The sequence below is a fragment of the Schistocerca americana genome, chromosome X (genome assembly GCF_021461395.2).
Source record: "Schistocerca americana isolate TAMUIC-IGC-003095 chromosome X, iqSchAmer2.1, whole genome shotgun sequence".
In the NCBI taxonomy this organism is placed as follows: domain Eukaryota; kingdom Metazoa; phylum Arthropoda; class Insecta; order Orthoptera; family Acrididae; genus Schistocerca; species Schistocerca americana.
This window is the reverse complement of record NC_060130.1, coordinates 716,169,994-716,195,844: the sequence shown is the minus strand read 5'-3', so window position 1 is coordinate 716,195,844 and position 25,851 is coordinate 716,169,994. Positions and strand designations below refer to the sequence as shown.

The window sequence follows — 25,851 nt, the reverse complement described above, 5'->3', positions numbered from 1 at the left end:
ATCAGAAAATGGCAGGGCACAATGGGACATTATCCCATTCTGCCCCAACCCTTTCCGCACCAGGAGCACATTTCAGATTAACAGCTTTTATGGAGAGTAGTAACTGACGGATTTAAACGTATTATTATGTAATTAACGTACAGCGAATGGTATGCAGTTAAAGATTACGTGTCATTTAAGAGCCTACAATTAACACTCTCTTAAATTGTGTTGAAATTCACGAAAACTGGTAAGAACAAACCGGAAACGTGAAGGGTAACCGTTCATTTACAAGTGGAACTCCAAACCAAGTCAAAAAGACTGCAACGTATTTCCTTCAGTTCAGAAATATAGCTACATGTCATTACAGTAGGTTTCAGTACTCTCCTGTCTAAAAAACAGCACAATCCTGTGAGTGTCCCACTATTTTGTTCTGCTACGAGTTCCCCTTTTAGTCTGACGGAACCTCAAAGATAATTTGCTTCACTTTCTAACCCACCAGTAACAACTCTAGAGCAAGAGCTCGTGGCTGAGTCATGAAACAGCACAGTCCATTTTTTGAATGATTTCGTGATGCCTTCAGCTGCCATTCTCTTTATTTCATGTACGATTGTACCATTTCTGCCTTAGACCATTTCCAAGTACTTTATGGATGATTTGTAGTAATAAATTATGTCATGAATGTCGTTGCTCCTATGACTCCATGTTATGCTCATAAAATAAATTAGAGACTTTACGCTATTTTAGGAGCACGTTACTTTCTAACAATCGTTGAAAAGCTCTTATGAGCATAACATGGAGTCATTGTTGTTGTTGTGGTCTTCAGTCCTGAGACAGGCTTGATGCAGCTCTCCATGCTACTCTATCCTGTGCAAGCTTCTTCGTCTCCCAGTACCTACTGCAGTCTACATCCTTCTGAATCTGCTTAGTGTATTCATCTCTTGGCCTCCCTCTACGATTTTTACCCTCCACGCTGCCTCCAATACTAAATTGGTGATCCCTCGATGTCTCAGAACATGTCCTACCAACCGATCCCTTCTTCTAGTCAAATTGTGCCACAAGCTCCTCTTCTCCCCAATTCTATTCAATACTTCCTCATTAGTTATGTGATTTACCCATCTAATATTCAGCATTCTTCTGTAGCACCACATTTCGAAAGTTTCTATTCTCTTTAAACTATTAATCGTTCACGTTTTACCTCCATACATGGCTACACTCCATACAAATACTTTCAGAAATGACTTCCTGACACTTAAATCTATACTCGATGTTAACAAATTTTTCATCTTCAGAAACGCTTTCCTTGCCATTGCCAGTCTACATTTCATATCCTCTCTACTTCGATCATCATCAGTTAGTTTGATCCCCAAATAGCAAAACTCCTTTACTACTTCAAGTGTCTCATTTTCTAATCTAATTCCCTCAGCATCACCCGACTTAATTCGACTACATTCCATTATCCTCGTTTTGCTTTTGTTGATGTTCATCTTCTACCCTCTTTTCAAGACACTGTCCATTCCGTTCAACTGCTCTTCCAAGTGCTTTGCTGTCTCTGGCAGAATTACAATGTCATCGGTGAACCTCAAAGTTTTTATTTCTTCTCCATGGATTTTAATACTTACTCCGAACTTTCCTTTTGTTTCCTTTACTGCTTGCTCAATATACAGATTGAATAATATCGGGGATAGGCTACAACCCTGTCTCACTCCCTTCCCAACCACTGCTTCCCTTTCATACCCCTCGACTCTTATAACTGCCATCTGCTTTCTGTACAAATTGTAAATAGCCTTTCGCTCCCTGTATTTGACCCCTGCCACCTTCATAATTTGAAAGAGAGTATTCCAATCAACATTGTCTCTAAGTCTACAAATGCTAGAAACGTTGGTTTGCCTTTCCTTAATCTTTCTTCTAAGATAACTTGTAAGGTCAGTATTGCCTCACGTGTTCCAACATTTCTACGGAATCCAAACTGATCTTCCCCGAGATCGGCTTCTTTCTGTTTTTCCATTCGTCTGTAAAGAATTCGCGTTAGTATTTTGCAGCTGTGACTTATTAAACTGATAGGTCGGTAATTTTCACATCTGTTAACACCTGCTTTCTTTGGGATTGGAATTATTATATTCTTCTTGAAGTCTGAGGGTATTTCGCCTGTCTCATACATCTTGCTCACCAAATGGTAGAGTTTTGTCAGGACTGGCTCTCCCAAGGCTGTCTGTAGTTCTAATGGAATGTTGTCTACTCTGGGGGCCTTGTTTCGACTTAGATCTTTCAGTGCTCTGTCAAACTCTTCACGCAGTATCATAACTCCCATTTCATCTTCATCTACATCCTCTTCCATTTACACAATATTGTCCTCAAGTACATGGCCCTTGCATTGACCCTCTATATACTCCCTACACCTTTCTGCTTTCCCTTCTTGTGGAGTCATAGGAGCAAAATACTAGAAAATGGTATAAGGCCGAAATTGTACAATCGTACATGAAATAAAGCGAATGGCAGATGAAGACATCACGAAATCATTCAAAAAATTCATCGGAGCTGCAGACTCTATCGCACTGAAAATTATAGCACAGTCAATGCTGTAGAGTCCCTCGGCCTACAGCGACCATCGGACACCCACCAGCGGGCGCCTCGACGTCACCTTCCATCCCACCAGATGATCGCAAGTAGCACGCTCCGCCACGTTTCTGCTTCCACATTGCTAGCATCAGATTATTTCTGATTATAATTTGATTTCCCACTTGAGACAACTTTGGAAAGCCGAGTGAATGCCGTGTAGTTACACAAGATACGTAGGTTGCTGTGAGTGTTATTTTGTCAAAAACAGACATATTGAGCACGTGGCTGAGTACAAAATATAGGTTGACTCTTACACTGAAGATTACAGCAACCAGCCACTTTTTACAATGCTACTTAATAATATTAAACAGCGGCATTACCGGTTTCATCTACATCTTCATCTACATCCATACTCCGCAAGCCACCTGACGGTGTGTGGCGGAGGGTACCTTGAGTACCTCTATCGGTTCTCCCTTCTATTCCAGTCTCGTATTGTTCGTGGAAAGAAGGATTGTCGGTATGCCTCTGTGTGGGCTCTAATCTCTCTGATTTTATCCTCATGGTCTCTTCGCGAGATATACGTAGGAGGGAGCAATATACTGCTTGACTCTTCGGTGAAGGTATGTTCTCGAAACTTTGACAAAAGCCCGTACCGAGCTACTGAGCGTCTCTCCTGCAGAGTCTTCCACTGGAGTTTATCTATCATCTCCGTAACGCTTTCGCGATTACTAAATGATCCTGTAACGAAGCGCGCTGCTCTCCGTTGGATCTTCTCTGTATCTTCTATCAACCCTATCTGGTACGGATCCCACACTGCTGAGCAGTATTCAAGCAGTGGGCGAACAAGCGTACTGTAACCTACTTCCTTTCTTTTCGGATTGCATTTCCTTAGGATTCTTCCAATGAATCTCAGTCTGGCATCTGCCTTACCGACGATCAACATTATATGATCATTCCATTTTAAATCACTCCTAATGCGTACTCCCAGATAATTTATGGTATTAACTGCTTCCAGTTGCTGACCTGCTATTTTGTAGCTAAATGATAAAGGATCTATCTTTCTGTGTATTCGCAGCACATTACACTTGTCTACATTGAGATTCAATTGCCATTCCCTCCACCATGCGTCAATTCGCTGCAGATCCTCCTGCATTTCAGTACAACCTCTCGATACACCACAGCATCATCTGTAAAAAGCCTCAGTGAACTTCCGATGTCATCCACAAGGTCACTTACGTATATTGTGAATAGCAACGGTCCTATGACACTCCCCTGCGGCGCACCTGAAATCACTCTTACTTCGGAAGACTTCTCTCCATTGAGAATGACATGCTGCGTCCTGTTATCTAGGAACTCCTCAATCCAATCACACAATTGGTCTGATAGTCCAGATGCTCTTACTTTGTTCATTAAACGACTGTGGGGAACTGTATCGAACGCCTTGCGAAAGTCAAGAAACACAGCATCTACCTGTGAACCTGCGTCTATGGCCCTCTGAGTCTCGTGGACGAATAGCGCAAGCTGGGTTTCACATGACCGTCTTTTTCGAAACCCATGCTGATTCCTACAGAGTAGATTTCTAGTCTCCAGAAAAGTCATTATACTCGAACACAATACGTGTTCCAAAATTCTACAACTGATCGACGTTAGAGATATAGGTCTATAGTTCTGCACATCTGCTCGACGTCCCTTCTTGAAAACGGGGATGACCTGTGCTCTTTTCCATTCCTTTGGAACTCTACGGTCTTCTAGGGACCTACGGTACACCGCTGCAAAAAGGGGGGCAAGTTCCTTCGCGTACTCTGTGTAAAATTGAACTGGTATACCATCAGGTCCAGAGGCCTTTCCTCTTTTGAGCGATTTTAATTGTTTCTCTATCCCTCTGTCATCTATTTCGATATCTACCATTTTGTCATCTGTGCGACAATCTAGAGAAGGAACTACAGTGCAGTCTTCCTCTGTGAAACAACTTTGGAAAAAGACATTTAGTATTTCGGCCTTTAGTCTGTCATGCTCTGTTTCAGTACCATTTTGGTCACAGAGTGTCTGGACATTTTGTTTTGATCCACCTACCGCTTTGACATAAGACCAAAATTTCTTAGGATTTTCTGCCAAGTCAGTACATAGAACTTTTCTTTCGAATTCATTGAACGCCTCTCGCATAGCCCTCCTCACACTACATTTCGCTTCGCGTAGTTTTTGTTCGTATGCAAGGCTTTGGCTATGTTTATGTTTGCTGTGAAGTTCCCTTTGCTTCCGCAGCAGTTTTCTAACTCGGTTGTTGTACCACGGTGGCTCTTTTCCATCTCTTACGATCTTGCTTGGCACATACTCATCTAACGCATTATGTACGACGGTTTTGAACTTTGTCCACTGATCCTCAACACTATCTGTACTTGAGACAAAACTTTTGTGTTGAGCCAACAGGTACTCTGAAATCTGCTTTTTGTCACTTTTTCTAAACAGAAAAATCTTCCTACCCTTTTTAATATTCCTATTTACGGCTGAAATCATCGATGCCGTAACCGCTTTATGATCGCTGATTCCCTGTTCTGCGTTAACTTTTTCAAATAGTTCGGGTCTGTTTGTCACCAGAAGGTCTAATATGTTATCGCCACGAGTCGGTTCTCTGTTTAACTGCTCAAGGTAGTTTTCAGATAAAGCACTTAAAAAAATTTCACTGGATTCTTTGTCCCTGCCACCCGTCATGAACGTCTGAGTCTCCCAGTCTATATCCGGCAAATTAAAATCTCCACCCAGAACTATAACATGGTGGGGAAATCTACTCGAAATATTTTCCAAATTATCCTTCAGGTGCTCAGCCACAACAGCTGCTGAGCCAGGGAGCCTATAGAGACATCCAATTACTATGTCTGAGCTTGCTTTAACCGTGACCTTCACCCAAATCATTTCACAATTCGGATCTCCGTCAATTTCCTTCGACACTATTGCACTTCTTATCGCTATAAACACGCCTCCCCCATCACTGTCCAGCCTGTCTCTGCGGTATACATTCCAATCTGAGTTTAGGATTTCATTACTATTTACGTCTGGTTTCAGCCAACTTTCTGTCCCTAGTACTATATGAGCGTTGTGACCGTTTATTAATGAGAGCAGTTCTGGGACCTTTCTGTAGACGCTCCTGCAGTTTACTATTAGCACATTAATATTGTTATTCCCTGTTGCATTTTGCCTACTCCTACCTTGCTGCGTCTCAGGAGGCGTCTTGTCGGGCCTAGGGAGGGGATTCACTATCCTAAAAAACCCCATGTGCACTCCACACGTACTCCGCTACCCTTGTAGCCGCTTCCGGCGTGTAGTGCACGCCTGACCTATACAGGGGGACCCTACATTTCTCCACCCGATAGCGGAGGTCGAGAAATTTGCACCCCAGATCTCCGCAGAATCGTCTGAGCCTCTGGTTTAAGCCTTCCACTCGGCTCCAAACCAGAGGACCGCGATCGGTTCTGGGAACGATACTACAAATAGTTAGCTCTGATTTCACCCCGCGAGCGAGGCTTTCCGCCTTCACCAATTCCGCCAACCGCCTGTACGAACTGAGGATGACCTCTGAACCCAGACGGCAGTGTAGTCGAACCGATAGCTTCACCTTCAGACGGCTAGTTCACGTTTTACATTACATTTCTTGTTTTGTTTCCCCACCTGACGGAACTTCCCTGGGGTGGTGATGCCCTACAACCGAAACGAGATGTGAGACAACGTCCTTTTAATTGTAATTGTGCCTCACGATGATTTTAAGTGATGCAAGCAAATTATTACTTACAAGTAAGCGCCGGCCGAAGTGGCCGTGCGGTTAAAGGCGCTGCAGTCTGGAACCGCAAGACCGCTACGGTCGCAGGTTCGAATCCTGCCTCGGGCATGGATGTTTGTGATGTCCTTAGGTTAGTTAGGTTTAACTAGTTCTAAGTTCTAGGGGACTAATGACCTCAGCAGTTGAGTCCCATAGTGCTCAGAGCCATTTGAACCATTACAAGTAAGCAACCGAAACATCCTCAGTTTTAAGTAAATTTCTAGCAAACCCAGAAGGACAATTCACCACCAGTTCAGGAAGTCGACCATCACTGAGATGACACACATTTTTCAGAATATGAAAATCGCGTGGAGAGAGATCGAGACCCTTAAGGATGTGTAAGAGCTTCCCAGTGTAGTCGAAATATAATTGGCAACATATGGGCCGCAAACTTTGCTTATGCTTCTCTGGGAAGCCGTTACACATCCTCCAAACAGCCCGATGTCTCCACATGCGATTTCCAGATTCTTGAGTCCTCAAGGAAGATATTCGTGACTGTCGGTTTCTTTCGAATGAAGGGGTGCACGCCTGGGTACAATCATGGTTCCGTAGAAAACCGCAGACATCTTTCGATGAAGGCATCGACCATCTTGTCTCACAGTGAGATAATGTATTAACAGTGATGGTGATGACTTTGAATTAATAAACAGTTTGCATACTTTTTTCCGAACATTTATCTTACTATATATATATAACAGGACTACAGTGACATACTTTCCTTACTAATTCTATGACGGCGTCTAGGCATGTGAGATACATGTGAATCAGAGTACTGCAGTTATTCATTCAGTCAATTAATCGGTAGTATACTACAGAAAAACAGAAATGGGAATGCAGCGAGTTGAATATTTAGCTAGTTGTAACATATACGTAGTTGCTATCATTTCAGCTGCAAAGCAGTTATCATCAGAACCAATGTAATTACAACAATAAACTTTGTTGTCATTTTTGTACCATTAGCGGCTCGTAACTTGAGGACTATGTTCGTTAAGGCAGGTTTTCAAATTGACGCCAAATTCAAGACACGTCATTTTGAAATAGATTATGAGATGTGTTTACAAACGGTGGTGCATGATTTAACTGCAAAGTGAACAAGTTTTATCTCGTCAAACAATACTTAAAAATATTATTTACGAAAAGAGGTGCATTGACAAGTATTAAACGTGCAAAAATTGTACTATAACAAGCGAGATAAATTGTGAAGCAACCTTAATGGGTAGTAATATTTAGATAAATTACTTATTTAATGAAAAATTGCAACTACTATCTGTGAGTATGCTTTTGAGTAAACTACGGGATAAATAGGTGTTGAAACTACAAAGGAAAATTTTAACATCATTTTCTACCAGTACTCCAATGTAAATGTGTCAAGGAAGTTTTATTTGCAATTTCTCGTAGATTAAGACACAGCAGTTTGCGTCATTGTGTTTCACCATCGGAAATGTTGGAAAAACCAGGGAGCTCTCCAAGTTTCCAACCAACAGTGTGCTTCCATTCACGTACTCGTACCGCTCGCAGATTCTTTTTTTAAGGACTTGCTGAAGGAGTATTTCAACAGAATGAGTCATTCGTTATTTCACCAATTACTACATGGGGAACATGCAGCAAAGAAGAGTTATCTCCTAAACAGTGAAACTCTTCGTGCATGTATGCATTCAGCACTGACTGCCAGCTGTCACAACACATCACAGAATTCATGAGGCAGAAAACCCAACAGTAGGAGCAATTCAGAAATAATTCACTAAGTTGTCAGGAGATGGGCTGGAACTCAGAGTGACGTTGCATTCTGAGACGTGTTCAATGCAAAATGGAGTGCTACTAAAGGTAGCTGTTCACCTGGTAGTAAGCGTACCTGAATAATTCCCATATGAATGTTCTTCGAGCTTAAAGACCCGTTAGTGTGAAACTAGCAGCGACCAAATTTGCATAAAACTGCAAGAACTCGAGGTAAGTGATAACGGCTCTTTCCTTCGCTTAGTTTAGTTAATCTCTCAATGTTAATTTGGATTCTCTCTGTCTACAGTGCGCTGCAAGTAGAAAATATTGTACATAAGGCACTTTGCGTTCTTGACTTTTGTTGACACAGCATCAGCAGCAGTTATATTGTAATCACTGAGAGTAGATTATACTAATAACTGTATGGTAATGGCGTTCGCTGAATGAGGTGGTGTTACACTGCTCTGAATAACGTTAGTGGCGGCGCAGGACTGAGTGCAATGTAATGTGGATTTACGGTTACAGTCACCTCTAACGTTAACGATTTCTTATTCATTGCCATTTAATGATTAATTTGCCACTGTCAATACAATGTTTACACTGAAAAGTCTCTTGTGTTTGTCATCGATCTGAATAATATGACTTAACGAACATGGTCCTCTGTTCATGAGCTGTTAATGGTACAAAAATGATAACACAGTTCATTGTTGTAATGACATTAATTCTGCAAAAAATTGAATAACAAATATTACCATCTGCTAAGCAACTGAAATGATAGTATCTACACAGGTTTTACATGTTGCAGTTAAATAATCAGCTTGCTGCATTCTTACTTCCACTGTTCCGAATAGGCGCTGCACTCTGATTCACATGTTTTCGGTTGTTTGATGTGGCTTGGCGCCATCAACAAACAATGAGTAAAACTCAAAAACAATTAATAGTCCGTTGCATTGAACAGAGATTACGTTGAGAAACAGGGTTATGTTGCCAAAAAAATGACAAATAATATGGTGCATTGGAATTCAGAATAAAACCAACCTGCTTTCATATATGCATATATATATATATATATATATATATATATATATATATATATATATATATATATGAGAAAGAGGGTTATATATCTCATTCTCAACATAATCTCTGTTCAATGCAACGGACTTACGCCACCTTGCTGCTAGGGCCCTCATGATACCAGCCTCCTAGTCGACGCCAGTTGCAACGTTTTGCTGTATCAATGACTTCCCCATCTTCTACGTACTGCTTCCTGCCCAGTGCATCCTTCACTGGGCCAAACAGTTGGAAGATGGGAGATCTGAGCACTAAAATGGATGAAGAAGGACAGTCTAATCAAAGTTTGTGAGCTCCTCTCGGGTGCCCCGACTTATGAGAGGCCTTGCGTTGTCATGGAGATGGAAACGTTCGTTTGCATTTTTATGACGACGACCACGCTGAAATCGTTACAACACTGCAGATTATGTTGAGAAAGAGGGTTTATATATCTCTTTCTCATCTTTGTGCCGCAGGCTAGCACGCAGGATATCGGAAATGTCTGTTGTGCGACCTTGTGCTGATGACAGTCGCCACGCCCAAAGACTCACAGTGCTTTTATGCACTGCCAGGTCTCCGTAGAAATTCTGCAAGCTCCTATGAATATCTACTGTGCTTTTTTTGGCCGAAAAAAAAACCTCAGTGAGAGATCGCTGCCTGGAACGCACCTTCGTTAGGGACGTAATTTTGAAGGCTACGGGTAGCACCGCAACCTATCGGTATTTCATGACACTACACGGGCTGAAGCGGAAGTATTTCCCTCAACAAATTCCGCATTTTTTCAACCGAAACTGGCCGAGAAAAAACAATGTGTTACATTACTTATTGGACGCCCCTCGCAAATATACGGGGTGTGTCTCCAAACAGTCGTCAGGAGCACTTTCTCTGGTGTTTTGGCAGATATGTGCTATTGCGTCTTTGCAGTGTGTAGCTAGAGTCAGCCCAGACATATACTGCTCATCACGTCTTTCATGCGACGCCCAGCGCCGATAGAAAGCGTCGGTTTGCTTCTCGTTACAAGCAAAATGATTTTTAAAGTGGAATGTTTCGCCCCCAGCCGCCGGAGACGTCCCAAATTAGTGTAGTGCGATACTCGTTTTAATGATCTCTGCTAACAGAGACAGTGAAACACAAAGAATAACCAGCACTACAGCGCGACAGCAGCGCCCCGACCTGCACTGCCTGCTACCGCCATGCAGAAGCGCTGCTCAGTCACTGACGGTGTTCCTGTTACGGTATATCGATAAAACGAATAATGTACTAGACTAGCTTCGGACTGCTTTGTCGAAAGGTCAAGTAACATTCCTTTTTCAAAGTAAATTACTTTGTAATAGGAAAGGAACAGACGCGTCATATCAAAGAAGTCACGAGCAGAATTTGTTTGGGCTGTCCCGAAATTGCAAATATCTACCGAAAAATAAGAAGAAACGCCCCTGAGGACCCACAAGAGAGACACCATATATATATATATATATATATATATATATATATATATATATATATATATATACTACTGGCCATTAAAATTGCTACACCACGAATATGACGTGCTACAGACGCGAAATTTAGCCGACAGGAAGAAGATGCTGTGGTATGCAATGATTAGCTTTCAGAGCATTCACACAAGGTTGGCGCCGGTGGTGACACCTACAACGTGCTGACATGAGGAAAGCTTACAGCCGATTTCTCATACACAAACAGCAGTTGCCTGGTGTAACGTTGTTGTGATGTCTCGTGTAAGGAGAAGAAATGCGTACCATCACGTTTCAGACTTTGATAAAGGTCGGATTGTAGCCTATCGCGATTGCAGTTTATCGTATCACGACATTGTGTCTCGCGTTGGTCGAGATCCAATGACTGTTAGCAGAATATGGAATCAGAGGGTTCAGGAGGGTAATACGGAACGCCGTGCTGGATCCCAACGGCCTCGTATGACTAGCAGTCGAGATGATAGGCATCTTATCCGCATGGCTGCAGCCATGTCTAGTTCCCTGAGTCAACACATGGGGACGTTTGCAAGACAACAACCATCTGCACGAACAGTTCGACGACGTTTGCAGCAGTATGGACTATCAGCTCGGAGACCATGGCTGCGGTTACCCTTGACGGTGCATCACAGACAGGAGCGCCTGCGATAGTGTACTCAACGACGAACCTGGGTGCACGAATGGCAAAACGTAATTTTTTCGGATGAATCCAGGTTCTGTTTACAGCATCATGACGGTCGCATCCGTGTTTGGTGACATCGCGGTGAACGCACGTTGGAAGCGTGTATTCGTCATCGCCATACTGGCGTATCACCCGGCGTGATGGTATGGGGTGCCATTGGTTACACGTTTCGGTCACCTCTTGTTCGCATTGACGGCACTTTGAACAGTGGACGTCACATTTCAGATGTGTTACGACCCGTGGCTCTACCCTTCATTCGATCCCTGCGAAACCCTACATTTCAGCAGGATAATGCACGACCGCATGTTGAAGGCCCTGTACGGGCCTTTCTGGATACAGAAAATGTTCGACTGCTGCCCTGGCCACCACATTCTCCAGATCTCTCACCAATTGAAAACGCCTGGTCAATGGTGACCGAGCAACTGGCTCGTCACAATACGCCAGTCGCTACTCTTGATGAAGTGTGGTATCGTGTTGAAGCTGCATGGGCAGCTGTACCTGAACACGCCATCCAAGCTCTGTTTGACTCAATGCCCAGGCGTATGAAGGCTGTGATTACGGCCAGAGGTGGTTGTTGTGGGTACTGATTTCTCAGGATCTATGCACCCAAATTGCGTGAAAATGTAATCACGTGTCAGCTCTAGTATAATATATTTGTCCAATGAATACCCGTTTATCATCTGCATTTCTTCTTGGTGTAGCAATTCTAATGGCCAGTAGTGTATATGAACGGAGATGTTATATATCTCTTTCTCAACTTAATCTCTGTTCAATGCAACGGACCTACGCCACCTTACTGCTAGGGCCCTCATGATACCAGCCTACTGGTCGACGCCAGATCCAACGTTTTGCTGTATCAATGACCCCCCTTCTTCTACGTACTGCTTCCCCCGAGTGCGTCCTTCACTGGGCTAAACAGATGGAAGATGGGAGATCTGGGCAGTAAAGTGGACGAGGAAGAATAGCCTAATCAATTTTTGTGAGCTCCTCTCTGGTGCACGGACTTATGTGAGACTTTGCGTTGTCATGTTGTCATGGAGATGGAAACGTTCGTTTGCACTTTTATGACGACGACCACGCTGAATTCGTTACAACACTGCAGAAGTCACAGCTTTGTTCGGCAGGCCGGCACGCGGGAGATCGGAAAAGTCTGCGCGACCTTGTTGCGATGATGACAGGTGCCACGCCCAACGACTCACAGTGCTTTTGTGCGCCGGCCGAAGTGGCCGTGCGGTTAAAGGCGCTGCAGTCTGGAAACGCAAGACCGCTACGGTCGCAGGTTCGAATCCTGCCTCGGGCATGGATGTTTGTGATGTCCTTAGGTTAGTTAGGTTTAACTAGTTCTAAGTTCTAGGGGACTAATGACCTCAGCAGTTGAGTCCCATAGTGCTCAGAGCCATTTGAACCATTTTTTTGCTTTTGTGCACTTCCAGGTCTCCGTAGACGTTCTGCAAGCGCCTATGAATATCTGCGATGCTCTAGTTTGTCGCCATAAAAAAAACCCTCAGTGAGAGCTGTCTGCCTGGAACGCACCTTCGTTAGAAACGTAATTTTGAAGGCTACGGGTAGCGCCGCAACCTATCGGTATTTCATGAAACTACACGGGCTGAAGCAGAAGTATTTCCCGCAACGAATTCCGCATTTTTTCAACCGAGGCTGGCCGAGAAAAAATTGTCTTACATTACTTATTGGACGCCCCTCGTACATATAGAGGGTGTGTCTCCAAAGAGTCGATATATGCTATTGCGTCATTGCAGCGTGTAGCTAGAGTCAGCTCAGACAAATACTGCTCATCACGTCTTTCACGCGATGTCCAGCGCCGATAGAAAGCGTCAGTTTGTTTCCCGTTACAAACAAAATGATTTTTAAAGTGGCATTTTTCGTCCCCATCCGCCAGAGTGGTCCCAGATTAGTGCAGTTCGATACTCGTTTTAATGACTTTTGTTAACAGAGACATTGAAACACAAAGAATAACCAGCACTACAGGGCGACAGCAGCGCCCCGACCTGCGCTGCCTGCTACCGCCATGCAGAAGCGCTGCTCAGTCACTGTTGAAGCACCGAATAGCCTGCGTGTTTTATTGTTCCTGTTACTATATATCGATAAAACGAATAATGTACTAGACTAGCTTCGGACTGCTTTGTCGAAAGGGCAAGTAAGATTCCTTTTTAAAAGTGAATTAGTTTGTAAGAGGAATGGAACAGATGCTTCATATGAAAGAAGTCATGAGCAGAATTTGTTTGGGGTGCCTCGAAATTGTGAAACCCTGCCGGCCCACGTGTGTGTGTGTGTGTGTGTGTGTGTGTGTGTGTGTGTGTGTGATTTCGAAACGGCCGAATTTCCGAATTTATCGAATTTTTTTCTTAACAACTATTTCCAAGCGAAACCTGTGCTGGAACACCCTTACAGTCTATTTCTTCAGGAACAGACTGGAAAGCTTGTAAAGGTGTTCCAGGATAGGTTGCGCTAGGAAACAGTTGTTAAGAAAACAATTAGATAAATTCGGCCGTTTCGGAATTATTTAACATTGAGATTAGCCAATCAGGTCGCTGAACGCCCAAATTCAACCACTTGCACGCGATAATGCACAGAAATTAGTGAGTTCATGAGTTACGACTTGTTGAAATGCTCAATACAATTTAAAATGTGCCTTTTTCGGAAGTGATAAATTTAGGCTAGCTAAGTAAAAGCTAAGTTTGTTCGGTTTAGGGAAAGCAAACGACGAACAACTTTGGCTACACCACCTCTGGCAGGCTGCTTGAACTTGCGCACGCGACGACCTGGTTAGCTAATTTCAGTGCTAAATAACTAGGAAACGGCACAACGTACAGAATTTTTTTCTTAACAATTATTTCTCAGCGCAACCACACCGGCAACACCCTGACAAGCTTTTCAGCCTATTGTTGCCACCCTGTATGTATATGAAAACCAGAGGCTTGAAAGTGTTCCTCCTATGAACGGAAATGGTATTCCCAACCATCACTTCTGGTTGACAGGCCGTGTGGCGAGCGACAAACAGTATTCCACTGCTGCCTAGGGCACCTGCAAACACGTCTTCGCTGGTCATCGGAGCTCATTTCAAAGCCGGGCTTATCACTGAAGACAACTGTTTTCCAGTCACTGACATTCAAGATCGAAGAAATGTGTGGAGAGGCTCTGGACAGCAGTGGGATGCCTTTGTGACTGTCGCCCGCCACCCGGCCTCACAACCAGCAGTGATAGTCTGGGGTTCCACTTCGTTTCATAGCGGGACCCCTTTGGTTGTTATCCGTAGTAGCCTTACAGCACAGCGTTACGTCGACAATATTCCATGCCCCTTTTTCTTGTTCTTAATGGAAAACCAATCTGGACTTACATTTCAGCAAGATAATTCCCGACTCCTCACGGCAAGAGTTTATAATGCCCGTCTACGTGCTTGCCAAACCCTGCCTTGACCAGCAAGGTCGCCAACTCTCTCCCTAACTGAGAGCGTTTTGAGCATTATGGGCAGGGAATCTGACGATTTAATACGCCAGCTGGACATAATTGGCACGATATCGCCCAAGAAGACATCGAGAGGCTCTGTCGATCAATGCCAAGCCGAATAACAGCTTGCGTGTGGGCCAGAGGTGGACCAACAAGTTATTGACTAGCCGAATATGCTAAAAACTCTTGAATAAATCACCTAGTTTATCTGAAATTGTAATGATTGGTTTGTCTGCACATGCACATCACATATACCGATTTCAGTCCCATTCACATAACTCCTTCGTCGTGCGTCATTGTTTTTGTCTGACTGTGTATTTAAGTTAAGTATTCATCTTACGAGGACCAGCAGAATACCCAGTCAGAAAAGCTGACAACAGGCAGGGTGTAGCGTAGATATCAATGTGCATCTAGTGTCATAATTTATGAGAATCCACAGTGAGTTTGGGGGTCGTGGAAGGAAATGGGAATGAACGATGGTGTGATAGACAGTAACACTTGTTTGTCTACTTCCAAAATGAAGTGACAGTCATTCATGAAAAGAAATGAAGTCTTTGGCAGACAGTTGTAAGCTTAGGGCATTTTTCTGCTACTAATTGGCGTATAACAGGTTAATGTTGTAAGTGGGTCGCTTGCCAAACTCTACCTTGGCCAGCAAGGTCGCCAGCTCTCTCCCCAACTATTCATCCACTTCTGAGAAATTCTTTCACAGGCAGAAATTAAGTCTGGTTTATAATCTGACGTAGTAGCAGTTTGATGTCATGAATCAGCAGCGTATGGACAGTCTCTGCAAATACTAGAACCGCGTGCACACCTGTACCTTGTATGGGACGCTGGGGTGTTAATCCGATTCTCCTACTGCTGTGCAATTTTTACACAGGCAGAAATTAAGTTTTCTTTATAATTCAACGTAGTGGTAATTTGGCGTCATGAATCAGGTCCGTATAAATTGTCTCTGCAACTACCATAACCGTTGCCCATCTGTACCATCACATTATACCTCAGTGGTCATTCATATGAAACAATCAGGAACTAAATTAATAGCACTCTGTACTGACTGTGAAACACCAGCTTGTCGAACCTACTGTTATTTTGGATTCTCTATGCATTAAATGTACTGCAAGTTGAAAAATTCTTGAACATACAGGCTCTTCGCTTTTATTGATAAAGCGTCAGTAATCGCCATATTGTAATCATTAGGAGCAGAAGATGCTTGTTGTTCTTTCAGTATTTGTAGACTGAATGATAATTTTGCTGAAGGACGACTATTGAAGACATAACTGTCACTACTGTGTGCTCCTTATTCCACCTTATGATGGCAATAGGTTTCTTCAGGTTAATAGACGCTGGAATCGAACTTGTACAGCATACATTCGGTCGTGTCATTTTGACCACGTCTTTCTGAATCCGTTTCTTCACTCATTCTTGATGTGGAACCTAATGCTACTCATGGCTTACAAAGCCTTATGGTGAAGATTCACATGTTACAGTCAATACTGTGTTGTTGTAGTTGCATTTGTGTTCCTCTGTTTTGGAGAAAAATATTTTTTATTTCTGTAACGATCAAAAGATAGGTAGCCTACTGATAATGTTTACTGAATAACCACTGAAGATGCTCCACAAATGTGAATTATATATAGTGAGAAAAATAATAAAAAAATATGAAAATTATTGATTTATGATATTTAGTTTGCATCTGGTTTTTATGAGAACTACAAGTAACAACACTCTACATCCTAAACCTAGTTACAGGAATAGGAATGAAATAAATTGACATTTACGTTCAGTATACCTGTCCTTAGTGGCCGAGTCTTTCACTAGCTGTAGTCACTTTCGTGCCAGCTCAAGGAATACAAAAGGCCGGTGAAATAAATTCTTCCTGCTGGGAGTACAACCGAAACTTGGCTACAATGTTGATTACTCTTGGCAACTATGTCACCATCGATATGGTTCCTGGATGGCACAGAAATATCCTGCTCAATTTACTTGACATCTTCTAGTCATTTCCATCGAATAATCTGAATGATTTTCACTGAAGGTATTAGTTTACAGTTTTGACACCAGGGAGGTCGTCCCATATGAAAATGGAAACTATTCTCGTCTGTAACATCATAATTTATCTTTCCTAGTGACCACTTTGGTAATATGAGGGAGACGAATGCTGCAGCGCTTTGTTAACTCTGAAATAATAAGGTCGTATTGTAAAGTAAATGCTGCGTTTGGTCTCCATTCCAGTCTCGACGGAGGCCAGGTTTTTACCTGTTCTGTGCAGAACTTCCATTAGCCAGACTGGGAAATCTTAAGAAAACTTCTGCATTCTAAGTCATCTCGCCTTTTTTAAGTACTCCACTTTCTAAGGGCGGCTGGCTTATGATACTGCACGCCTCATAATGCCTTTCCTCCCTCTGTTGGCATAATTTTTGTTTTTGTGAATATACAATTTTATTTATGAAACTAACTGATGAGCCAAAACATTATGACCACCTGTTTCATAGAATGTTTGTCCGTCTTTGAAACTAAATACAACACTGATACCGCGCATCAATGATCCGACAGTTTCTTAATAGGTTTGTGGAGGTATGTGGCAATACATGTGTACGCACTGATCATACAATTCGCTCAAATAATGGGCCGCTGATCTGCGTAAGCGATGTTGGCGCCCGACAGCGACGCAGATGGGTTCCATAGGATTTACATCGGGCAGATTTGGTCGCCGAGACATCAACAAGAGTTCACTATAATGCTCCTCAAATCACTGTAGCACAGTTCTGGCTCCGAGACACGGACAATTATACTGCTGGAAGATGACATCTTCGTCGGAAAAAGACATTAAGCATGATGGGATACAGGTGGTTCGCAGCTGTCAGCGTGTCTTCTGTTAGTACAACAGGTTCCATGCAAGTGCAGGAAAATGTCTGCATTAGAGTAATACTCCTCCCACCAGACTGCCCCCTTGGCGCGCTGCACGTTTCGAGCCGCCGTTCACCTCGATGAAGGAGTTTGTGTTTCCATTGATCGACGGTCGAATTCCGATGGACCCGTGCCCACTGCAATGAACTCGTATGGGTGATCTGCTGCGGAGCTCTATGTTCAACAATGTACGATGAACAGTGAGTGTGCTCCGAAACACTTGTGCATGCACCAGCATTGCGCTCTTGCAGCAGAGATGCTACAGATCAACGCCTACCCTACTTTACAGAGCAGACAGGCCTCCGAACCCCTTGTTCTGTGAAAAGTCGCGGACGTCCAGACATTTTGCGCCTATTGGTAGTTTCACTGTACTTCAGCTTCGCCGTTTTCAAAATACTCGTTCACAGATTTTGCCTAATTGTAACGTGTCCTTTGTCAAAGTGGGTTATCTCAATCGATTTTCCCATTTTCAGCCCATATCATCGCTAGAGTGACCCCCATCCGTCTCTGGTGCGCTTAACATACTTTTCGCAACGTGTCACGTGCCCGCAACACTACCAGTCGGCATCCAACCTCGCAATGGGCAGTATCTACTATGTTTCAACTGACCAGTGTGCGGCACTGAATAATTTCTTAAATGTACTTCTTTGTGCATTGACCCCACCTGTTACATCTCTACTTAAGTATGACACAGGAAAGGCAGTAAACACAGACTATTTCGAACTCCACAATGCATTGTATTTTACTAGTTCTTGCCGATTTAGTCACGCTAGTGTTACAAATGCTTGACTTTTGTCCAAAGACTATTGTGGCAAGCTGTAATTAATTTTTATTAGTACCTACGGTGCATATATTACCAGCGGATTTCTATTGGATTGTTAAACATAACAGTAAAAATAAGAGATAAATAAATCGTCAACAATGTATTCTCTAAAATTTCTAGCTATTATCTTGCATATAGCTCGTCAGTTTCTGATCCGCACCATACAGGATTGGTAGGGAAAATAGAGAAGATCCAAAGAAAAATAGCATGTTTCTTTACAGGTTCATTTGCTAAATGCGACAGTTTCACAGGGATGCTGAGTCGACTCCAATGGCAGATGCTGCAAGAGAGTCTCAAGGTATGGTCTGCTGTCAAAATTCCAAGAGCACATATTCCTAGAAGAGTAAACCAATATATTGCTTCCTTCTAAGTATATCTCGAAGACCGAAAAGATAAAATTAGAGAGATTCAGGCTCACACAAAGGATTACCAGCAATTGTTGTGCCCGTGAACCATACGCGACAGGAACAGCAAAAGGGGAAAGTGACACTGGTACACAAACTACCCTCCGTCACACAAAGTAAAATGGCTTGCGGCGTACAGATATAGCTATGGAACAGTCCGACAATTTTCAGGTAGTTTACCGATTTCCCGCCTGTGGAAACCTACCCGCTGGAAGTTGAAAGGTGTCGTCAAACGAGGTTTGAAGTGCATTTTCGTATTGGAAAGGAATTTTCTTGGTGGTTGTCCAATAAGGAATGGAAAAAGTAAACATTTGAGGGCGGAAGATCAGGTCAATAAGTGCGCTAGAAATGACTTCCAAAACAAACTCCTGGATAGTTTTGTATGTGTAATAACCAAGTGCATTATCGTATAGTAGCGACAGCTGATTGGTTTTGTTGGTCGTTTTCTTATACTGCGACCGAAACGTGTTTCAGTTGTTGGCAAAAATGTCAGCTGCGATGGAAACACCCCTGGGCAGGAGTTAGTAGTGCACGGCACTCATTTTGTGCCACTGGCTAAAAAATATTATCTGTTCTCACTGCTCTTTGCACGAGGAGATGTCTTGTGTCAAGGCTCAGCCTTTACTTAATTCCTCCTTAAGAAGTGAACATAAAGGCATCATAACTGATCACCAGTAACACTATTGCATATGAATGTTCAGTGAGAGCATGAGATTCGAGCAAAAATGTTGCTTGGAATTTGTGCATACAGTGCACCTACACACCACTTCTCCACTTATCCTATTGAAAGCACATGTTTCAGCACATCACATATGTCAGTTATCGAGTTTTCTCGAATGAGGAAAATCAGTCGACCCGAACGATCTATCTTGACACAAGAAAATTCTTTTTTGATGTAATTTGTCCGGTAGCGCACCCCGAGACACAATACATATATGCTCGAGCAGCTATCGCTGCCTGCACCCCTCCATTTAACCCAAAGCGAACAGTATGTCGCAAGTGTTGGACTTTTTCCACATGCGACTCTATTTTATAACGCGTAAACAACTTTCATAAGACTGAAGTATGCAACGTCCAACACGTAACTGCACCACAAATACCATAATTTCAAATAAGAAAATGATGCTTGTTAAATAGACTCATATTAACCCAAGCATCTTGTGTAAGGTCATGGTGTTCACTCAGTATATTGATGCTATTTCGCGCAGAAAATCAGACAATAATAAGAAATGATTTTAGAGAGCAGAAACGTGCAGTGGTGCTTCTCGGCACGATGATCTGGTTAGGGTGGCAGCAGGCGTCAAGGCGCCCGGTGGTGGGTAGCCGGTGGCCACTGTAGGGCGAGGGAACTCTCGAGCATAAGCACTTCTGATACTGACGCAGCCACGCTTTCTTTCGCGACAGGTTTTGTTACTACCGATGTGTTAGATAGTGAACCAAATTATCTTTGTCTGTAACGTGTAACAAATAGAGGCATTCTGTCGAAACTGGATAATTATGTTTGGTTTGTGGGGCGCTCAACTGCGCGGTCATCATCGCCCGTACAAAGTCCAAATTTTTACAAAGCCCAATTTTTTACACAGTCCTAGCGAGCCTCTGTCACGAATGATGATGATGATGATGATGGAATGATGAGGACAACACAAACACCCCGGGCCGAGAACATCCCCAACCCGGCCGAGAATCTAACCCGGACCCCGTGATCCCGAGGCAGCAACGCTAGCCATTAGACCATGAGCTGCAGACTGTCGATACTGGACGCCACATGGAAGACATGATGAACACTACTTTTTGGCCTGACTCCAGCTACACAATGCAAAAACGAAATTGCAAATATCTGCTGAAACACCAGAGAAATTGCCCCTGATGTCTCTTACGAGAGACAGGCTGTATAATGCTTATCGCTGAAAAGGATCTAGCTGGGATAAATACGAATCGAATACAGAAGCAAAAAAGAAGCAGGGGTAAACTAAGAGGGTGGTAGATGGAGCTAGAGATTTTCAACTATAGGACAGTGGGTGTAATTGAAGAATGGGGGGGAGGGGGCGTTGGAGGGGGGCAATGCAGACAAAAGACAGGAAAGTAGAGAGGACAGTAATGCGTGATAAAAGAGTGAACGTTTAAATGTGTCTTTCAATGCGGAATAACAAAAACAATTGTAATCTCATATTCGTGTTATTATCAAGTAACTGAAAGTGTTTTGTACAAGACCTGTTATAATTGTGCATAACTGTTACGAAACAGGTTGCCATGCCATGCAGACTTAAATCAGCAAATATTAAGTACACCTAATTCCAGAACCTAACCCTCCTGCTCAGATACTGTAGCACAGTACTGTACCCACTGCATTAGCTGTCTAGAGCTGCTACATCGACCTGATGGCATAAATCATACACGAAAGGAAAAAAATTCTAGAAATACACGTAACGAACCCAAAGACCGAGCTACCTCTAGGTTTCGAGGCGTTGTTTACGTAGGCTTTAGGAAATACAGCAGCAAAAGTTAGGGCATTCACGCAAACATACATAGTGTATATTAGTATATGTATTTGTACGTATAAGTGTACTTGTGACAAAGCGGTGAATAATAAAAGAATGTTTCTTTTCAAAACAGGGATTTGGGAAATCGCGACTGAAACATACAAGGCTACTTCATACCTAAAGCTGACACAAAACATAGGAGATATATTTTCTTGCGCTCAGTCTCTCCACAAGAAAAGCACAAGTATTATAACAAGATACAAAAAATACAAGGGCAATACTATCAAATAGAAAACAGACACTGTAATTTGTTCATCAACACGGTTGAACAGACGGTTAATCCTCGATGTTCACCTCTCATCAAAAATGTTTTATCATTGAAGAAGGATATGGGAACTGAACATTCTGTTTGATAAATGGCTTTTATATTGCAGTGTAGTTTGAAGGTATTCAGAACTAACGTGGGAACAGTCTAGTATTAGCTCAGAGGAGGCTATTGTACCTATGCTTAGAAGAATCATTAAAGAATCCTGTGCTAAGCGATTATAGCCTTCGCAGAAACGACGACCATCAAAGTCAAAAGTACGCAAAAAAGGCCGAAGTGGTCTTCGTTCAGTACTCTTAAAACTCCTCACATGTGCTTCAATATAGAGCGGATCATGTCTCTATAGCGATCCGCCATATTATCAAAGCATGCGTTCCAGTGTCCACTGGCAGACTTTACAGACACTAGATCTCCTGAAAGATTGACAAATTCCAATTGGCGAGCAGGATACGTAGGTGGTTCTCCATAGATTTTGACTCAGTCCATCGGATTCTTTTCAGCAGCAAGACGTATCAAAGAGGAGAGTAAAATACAATAATGGCACGAGTTATTATGGCCTAACAACAACCGTTTCTCACCTTCTGCAAAAGAATAGTTATCAGTGAGGAGGATTATTGGTGAAGATGGGTATCATTGCAAATTGATATTTTCGGTAACTGATTTCGTGCAACACCACCACACGAAGTCTCCCAAAATAAATGCCGTATCTTAACACTGGATCTAAACACCGTCAGCAATAGGAGACAGAGAAATTCTGTCTGCTCAGTATAGAAGAAATAAAACCACCACTTCACTATCCGAAAACTGGAATACGTTTAGTCTAAAGCTCACACCACAGCACATGGGACATATTAAATGCAGTAGTTGAAGAAAATAGAAACTACTTCCAAAGAACATTTCTTTACACTTCTCAGCTTGATTTGGTCCGATGCAGGTCACCTCATCTTTCAGAGGAAAGCATTAGTCAACCGTTCCCAAAACCAAAGTGTCATTGCACAAAACCAAATAATTATCAGAAAATGGGTCTCACCAGCTACGTACTGAAGATAATAGTTGAGTCTTACGCTTAGTATGGTTCCTTCAGTTCAGAAAGATGAGCAGCTCTATGACTGTTCTATAAGGAAGTATCACTCAACACATGACAACCTAATCCTATTGGAGGCGAATGTAGTGATTTTTGGTACTGAAAATCCATTTCACACTAACATGAACTTTTAAACTCACATGTCTCGCACTTGTTCTGCAGTGCAAGTTACAACCGTAAAGCTTGTCATTCGAAATTCTGTAATGGGAAAAAATTAAAATTTACATCTCTGTTTTAAATCAAGGTCGGAAAGCTTAAGTTTTTTATCTGTATAAAATAAATAAAAACTTAAGCAACGGAAAAGAACCGAAACTGAGTCAGGAAAACTCAAGAGTCTAGCTAGCATAGTACATACTGCGTGTAGAGATAGTTTTTTTACTTACGTAATGATTAAATACAGCGGCTCGTTCTTATAAGGTATATCTACGAAGTCTTGAGTCTTTGTATTCCGCTGCGGAAAAAATAACTTAACACTGTTAAGGGAAGGAAAAAAGACGATGCAACGAGAACACGAAAAAAGTCGATTAGGGCTTCAAAGGTATTTAAGGTACGGAGTCAGACACTACTGATTTATGTTAGTTTTGAGAAGAAGCACGGATGAGGAGCTGTTATTGATGTCTTCCCATACATTACGTGTGACAGGAGGGTACGCGACGCTATCATCCGTCAAAGCCGTACAGTGTAAGTAATCTCCTAGATGGATTCGTGGCGATCCCTGCAGTGTATTACGCAGTAATTTTCAGACTTGAATTTTTATTTTGTATTACTCAGATTATTATTGAATAACACAAATGCAGCCTTGAAACATGCCGGAAATTTAAATCAGTGGCGGCTGTAAAATATTACTGCTGCCATGGAGCTTACAGAGACCCTAATACATCAGGTAAACGAAACGAAACTTCGGTTATCGCCTTTTTCAAGCTAACAGCCTCTTTTGTTCCCATTGTAGCAGAAGTCAGCACTATGCCGGCCGCGGTGGCCGTGCGGTTCTGGCGCTGCAGTCCGGAACCGCGGGACTGCTACGGTCGAAGGTTCGAATCCTGCCTCGGGCATGGGTGTGTGTGATGTCCTTAGGTTAGTTAGGTTTAAGTAGTTCTGATTTCTAGGGGACTTATGACCTAAGATGTTGAGTCCCATAGTGCTCAAAGCCATTTGAAGTCAGCACTATACTTTTTGCTCATTTTATCATTCATAATTGCGACTGATGACCTCAGAAGTTAAGTCGCATGGTGCTCAGAGCCATTTGAACCATCATTCATAATTAGCAACATACAACCAACTGCCAATATTACTTTACTGAAAACAATTCTCTAATGTTTTAGATGGGGTTATGAAAGTAGTACTTCCTCTTACATGGGGACAGTGAAACAATTTCATTTGTCCTAGCTCTCCAATTCACCAATATTTGTGCCTGTGTCGACTCTTATCTCCTCAGTCGCTAACCATAACACATATTCGCGGAATTACCCACAGAATTAACAAAAAATATTAATGACAGTCAAATCGAACACCACTTCTTAACTACGTAAATAATCAACATTAAGTTACTCAGTTCACGCTATAGTTTACACAATTTTCTTAATTTTCCACTAGCATCTGAAACGAATGCTTGCTACTGTCTAATTACAATCAAAGAACGTTATTTGTACGATAAAAGTATTTGCTTTGTCATTCATACAAAGTTGGATGAGCTTACCCTCTGCGCCTTCCTCTTGTCTGCCCGCTGGTTCTGGTGATAGATGCGACTGAAGTTAGATACGATAACAGGAACCGGCAAAGCGATCACTAGCACACCACTGAGGGAGCACACTCCTCCAACGATCTTGCCAGCAATCGTCTTGGGAACCATGTCACCGTACCTGTAACACATTACAGACATTAGTTTGATAAAACAGCATGCTAATCTAAAGGAGTGCGACTACTGTGGCCACAATTCAATTTTAATGCTTACACTAAAGTGCAATTACGTAGCTGCCAAATCAAAACTGGACAGTCTTAATCATTACCTTACTCGTAACCGTCTACATGCGCCTTATGTTTGTACAGACACCTGGAATGATCACTCATAGGTTTTAATATCCATGTGAAGCATCACATAATTCAACAATTCGTACCAACAGGCTGCTGAGGGTCTTTTCCCTTAAGTAATGTCACAGTAGCGAGTGAACAGTCCAGCCCGCCGTCCTGTCGGTTTTCCAGACCACTGTGTTGGACTCCCTATTTGAGGTATCCTCCGCTATTCTGTTGCAACGGTCCGCGCCTTGCTTATGTTTTAAAACGCATGGGAAATAATGTTTATTGTATTTTTACCAATGTTTGTTCCAGACTGGACCATGAAAAGTACAAAAGAAGGAATTTTCAGAGTTTTGTGTAGATATTCTTTGTGCCCGTAGTTCTTTTATTCTCTCAGCAAGTGCCCTTTTCGTCAGACCACGTCGTTCTGGTCTTCGTGGTTTTTATGTCAAGCTTTCTGTGCAGTCATGAATTTTATGCCAAAAGTCTTTGTCTCTTATATCAAATTATGTTATTCCTGCTTGCTTCAAATCTACTTATACTACATTTATTTATTTATTTATTTTACAAGGCCTCCAGGCCCTCTTTTACATCTAACCAACAGTCTTTAGTGAGTTGACAATATAGTATGTGTAGTACAGAGGAATAGCAATAATAATAATAGTTTTCTGAAGCCATATCCAAAGGATGAATCCCAACAGACTGACACAAAAGACTTCACTTATTTCGGTAAATCAAAAGGTGATAATACATGGTACGAAGAAATTGGAAGGAACTTCATGGAACGCCGAATTACTCTACAAGATGTTGAGGAATGATTGCTGTTCAGAAAGCAACTACGAGATTCCGAAGGTTTCCATGAAAACTCCTAGACGGAGACTGGGGTGACATCGGCAGATAAATGAAAAGAAATGATGTGAAGAATGTGGAAGAAAAGAAAGAAGAAACAGTTGATGTGAATTTAGCTGGTAGCGGCTCATACGTTAAAGGAGAAGAAGAAGATGAAGAAGGAGAATGACAATGGATGCAGTAATCATTACAGTATACATAGTACGTGAGC

The 25,851-nt window shown here is 42.4% G+C and overlaps 1 protein-coding gene across 1 annotated transcript in view; it reads right to left on the bottom strand.

Annotated features, from left to right (window-relative positions):
• Positions 1-25,851, bottom strand: part of LOC124556270 (potassium voltage-gated channel protein Shal) — an 832,638-nt gene that overhangs the window by 376,866 nt on the left and 429,921 nt on the right. Inside the window, exon 2 of the mRNA XM_047130255.1 lies at positions 24,475-24,637. Coding sequence (XP_046986211.1) covers positions 24,475-24,637 — 163 coding nt within the window. The remainder of the gene's footprint in view (positions 1-24,474; positions 24,638-25,851) is intronic.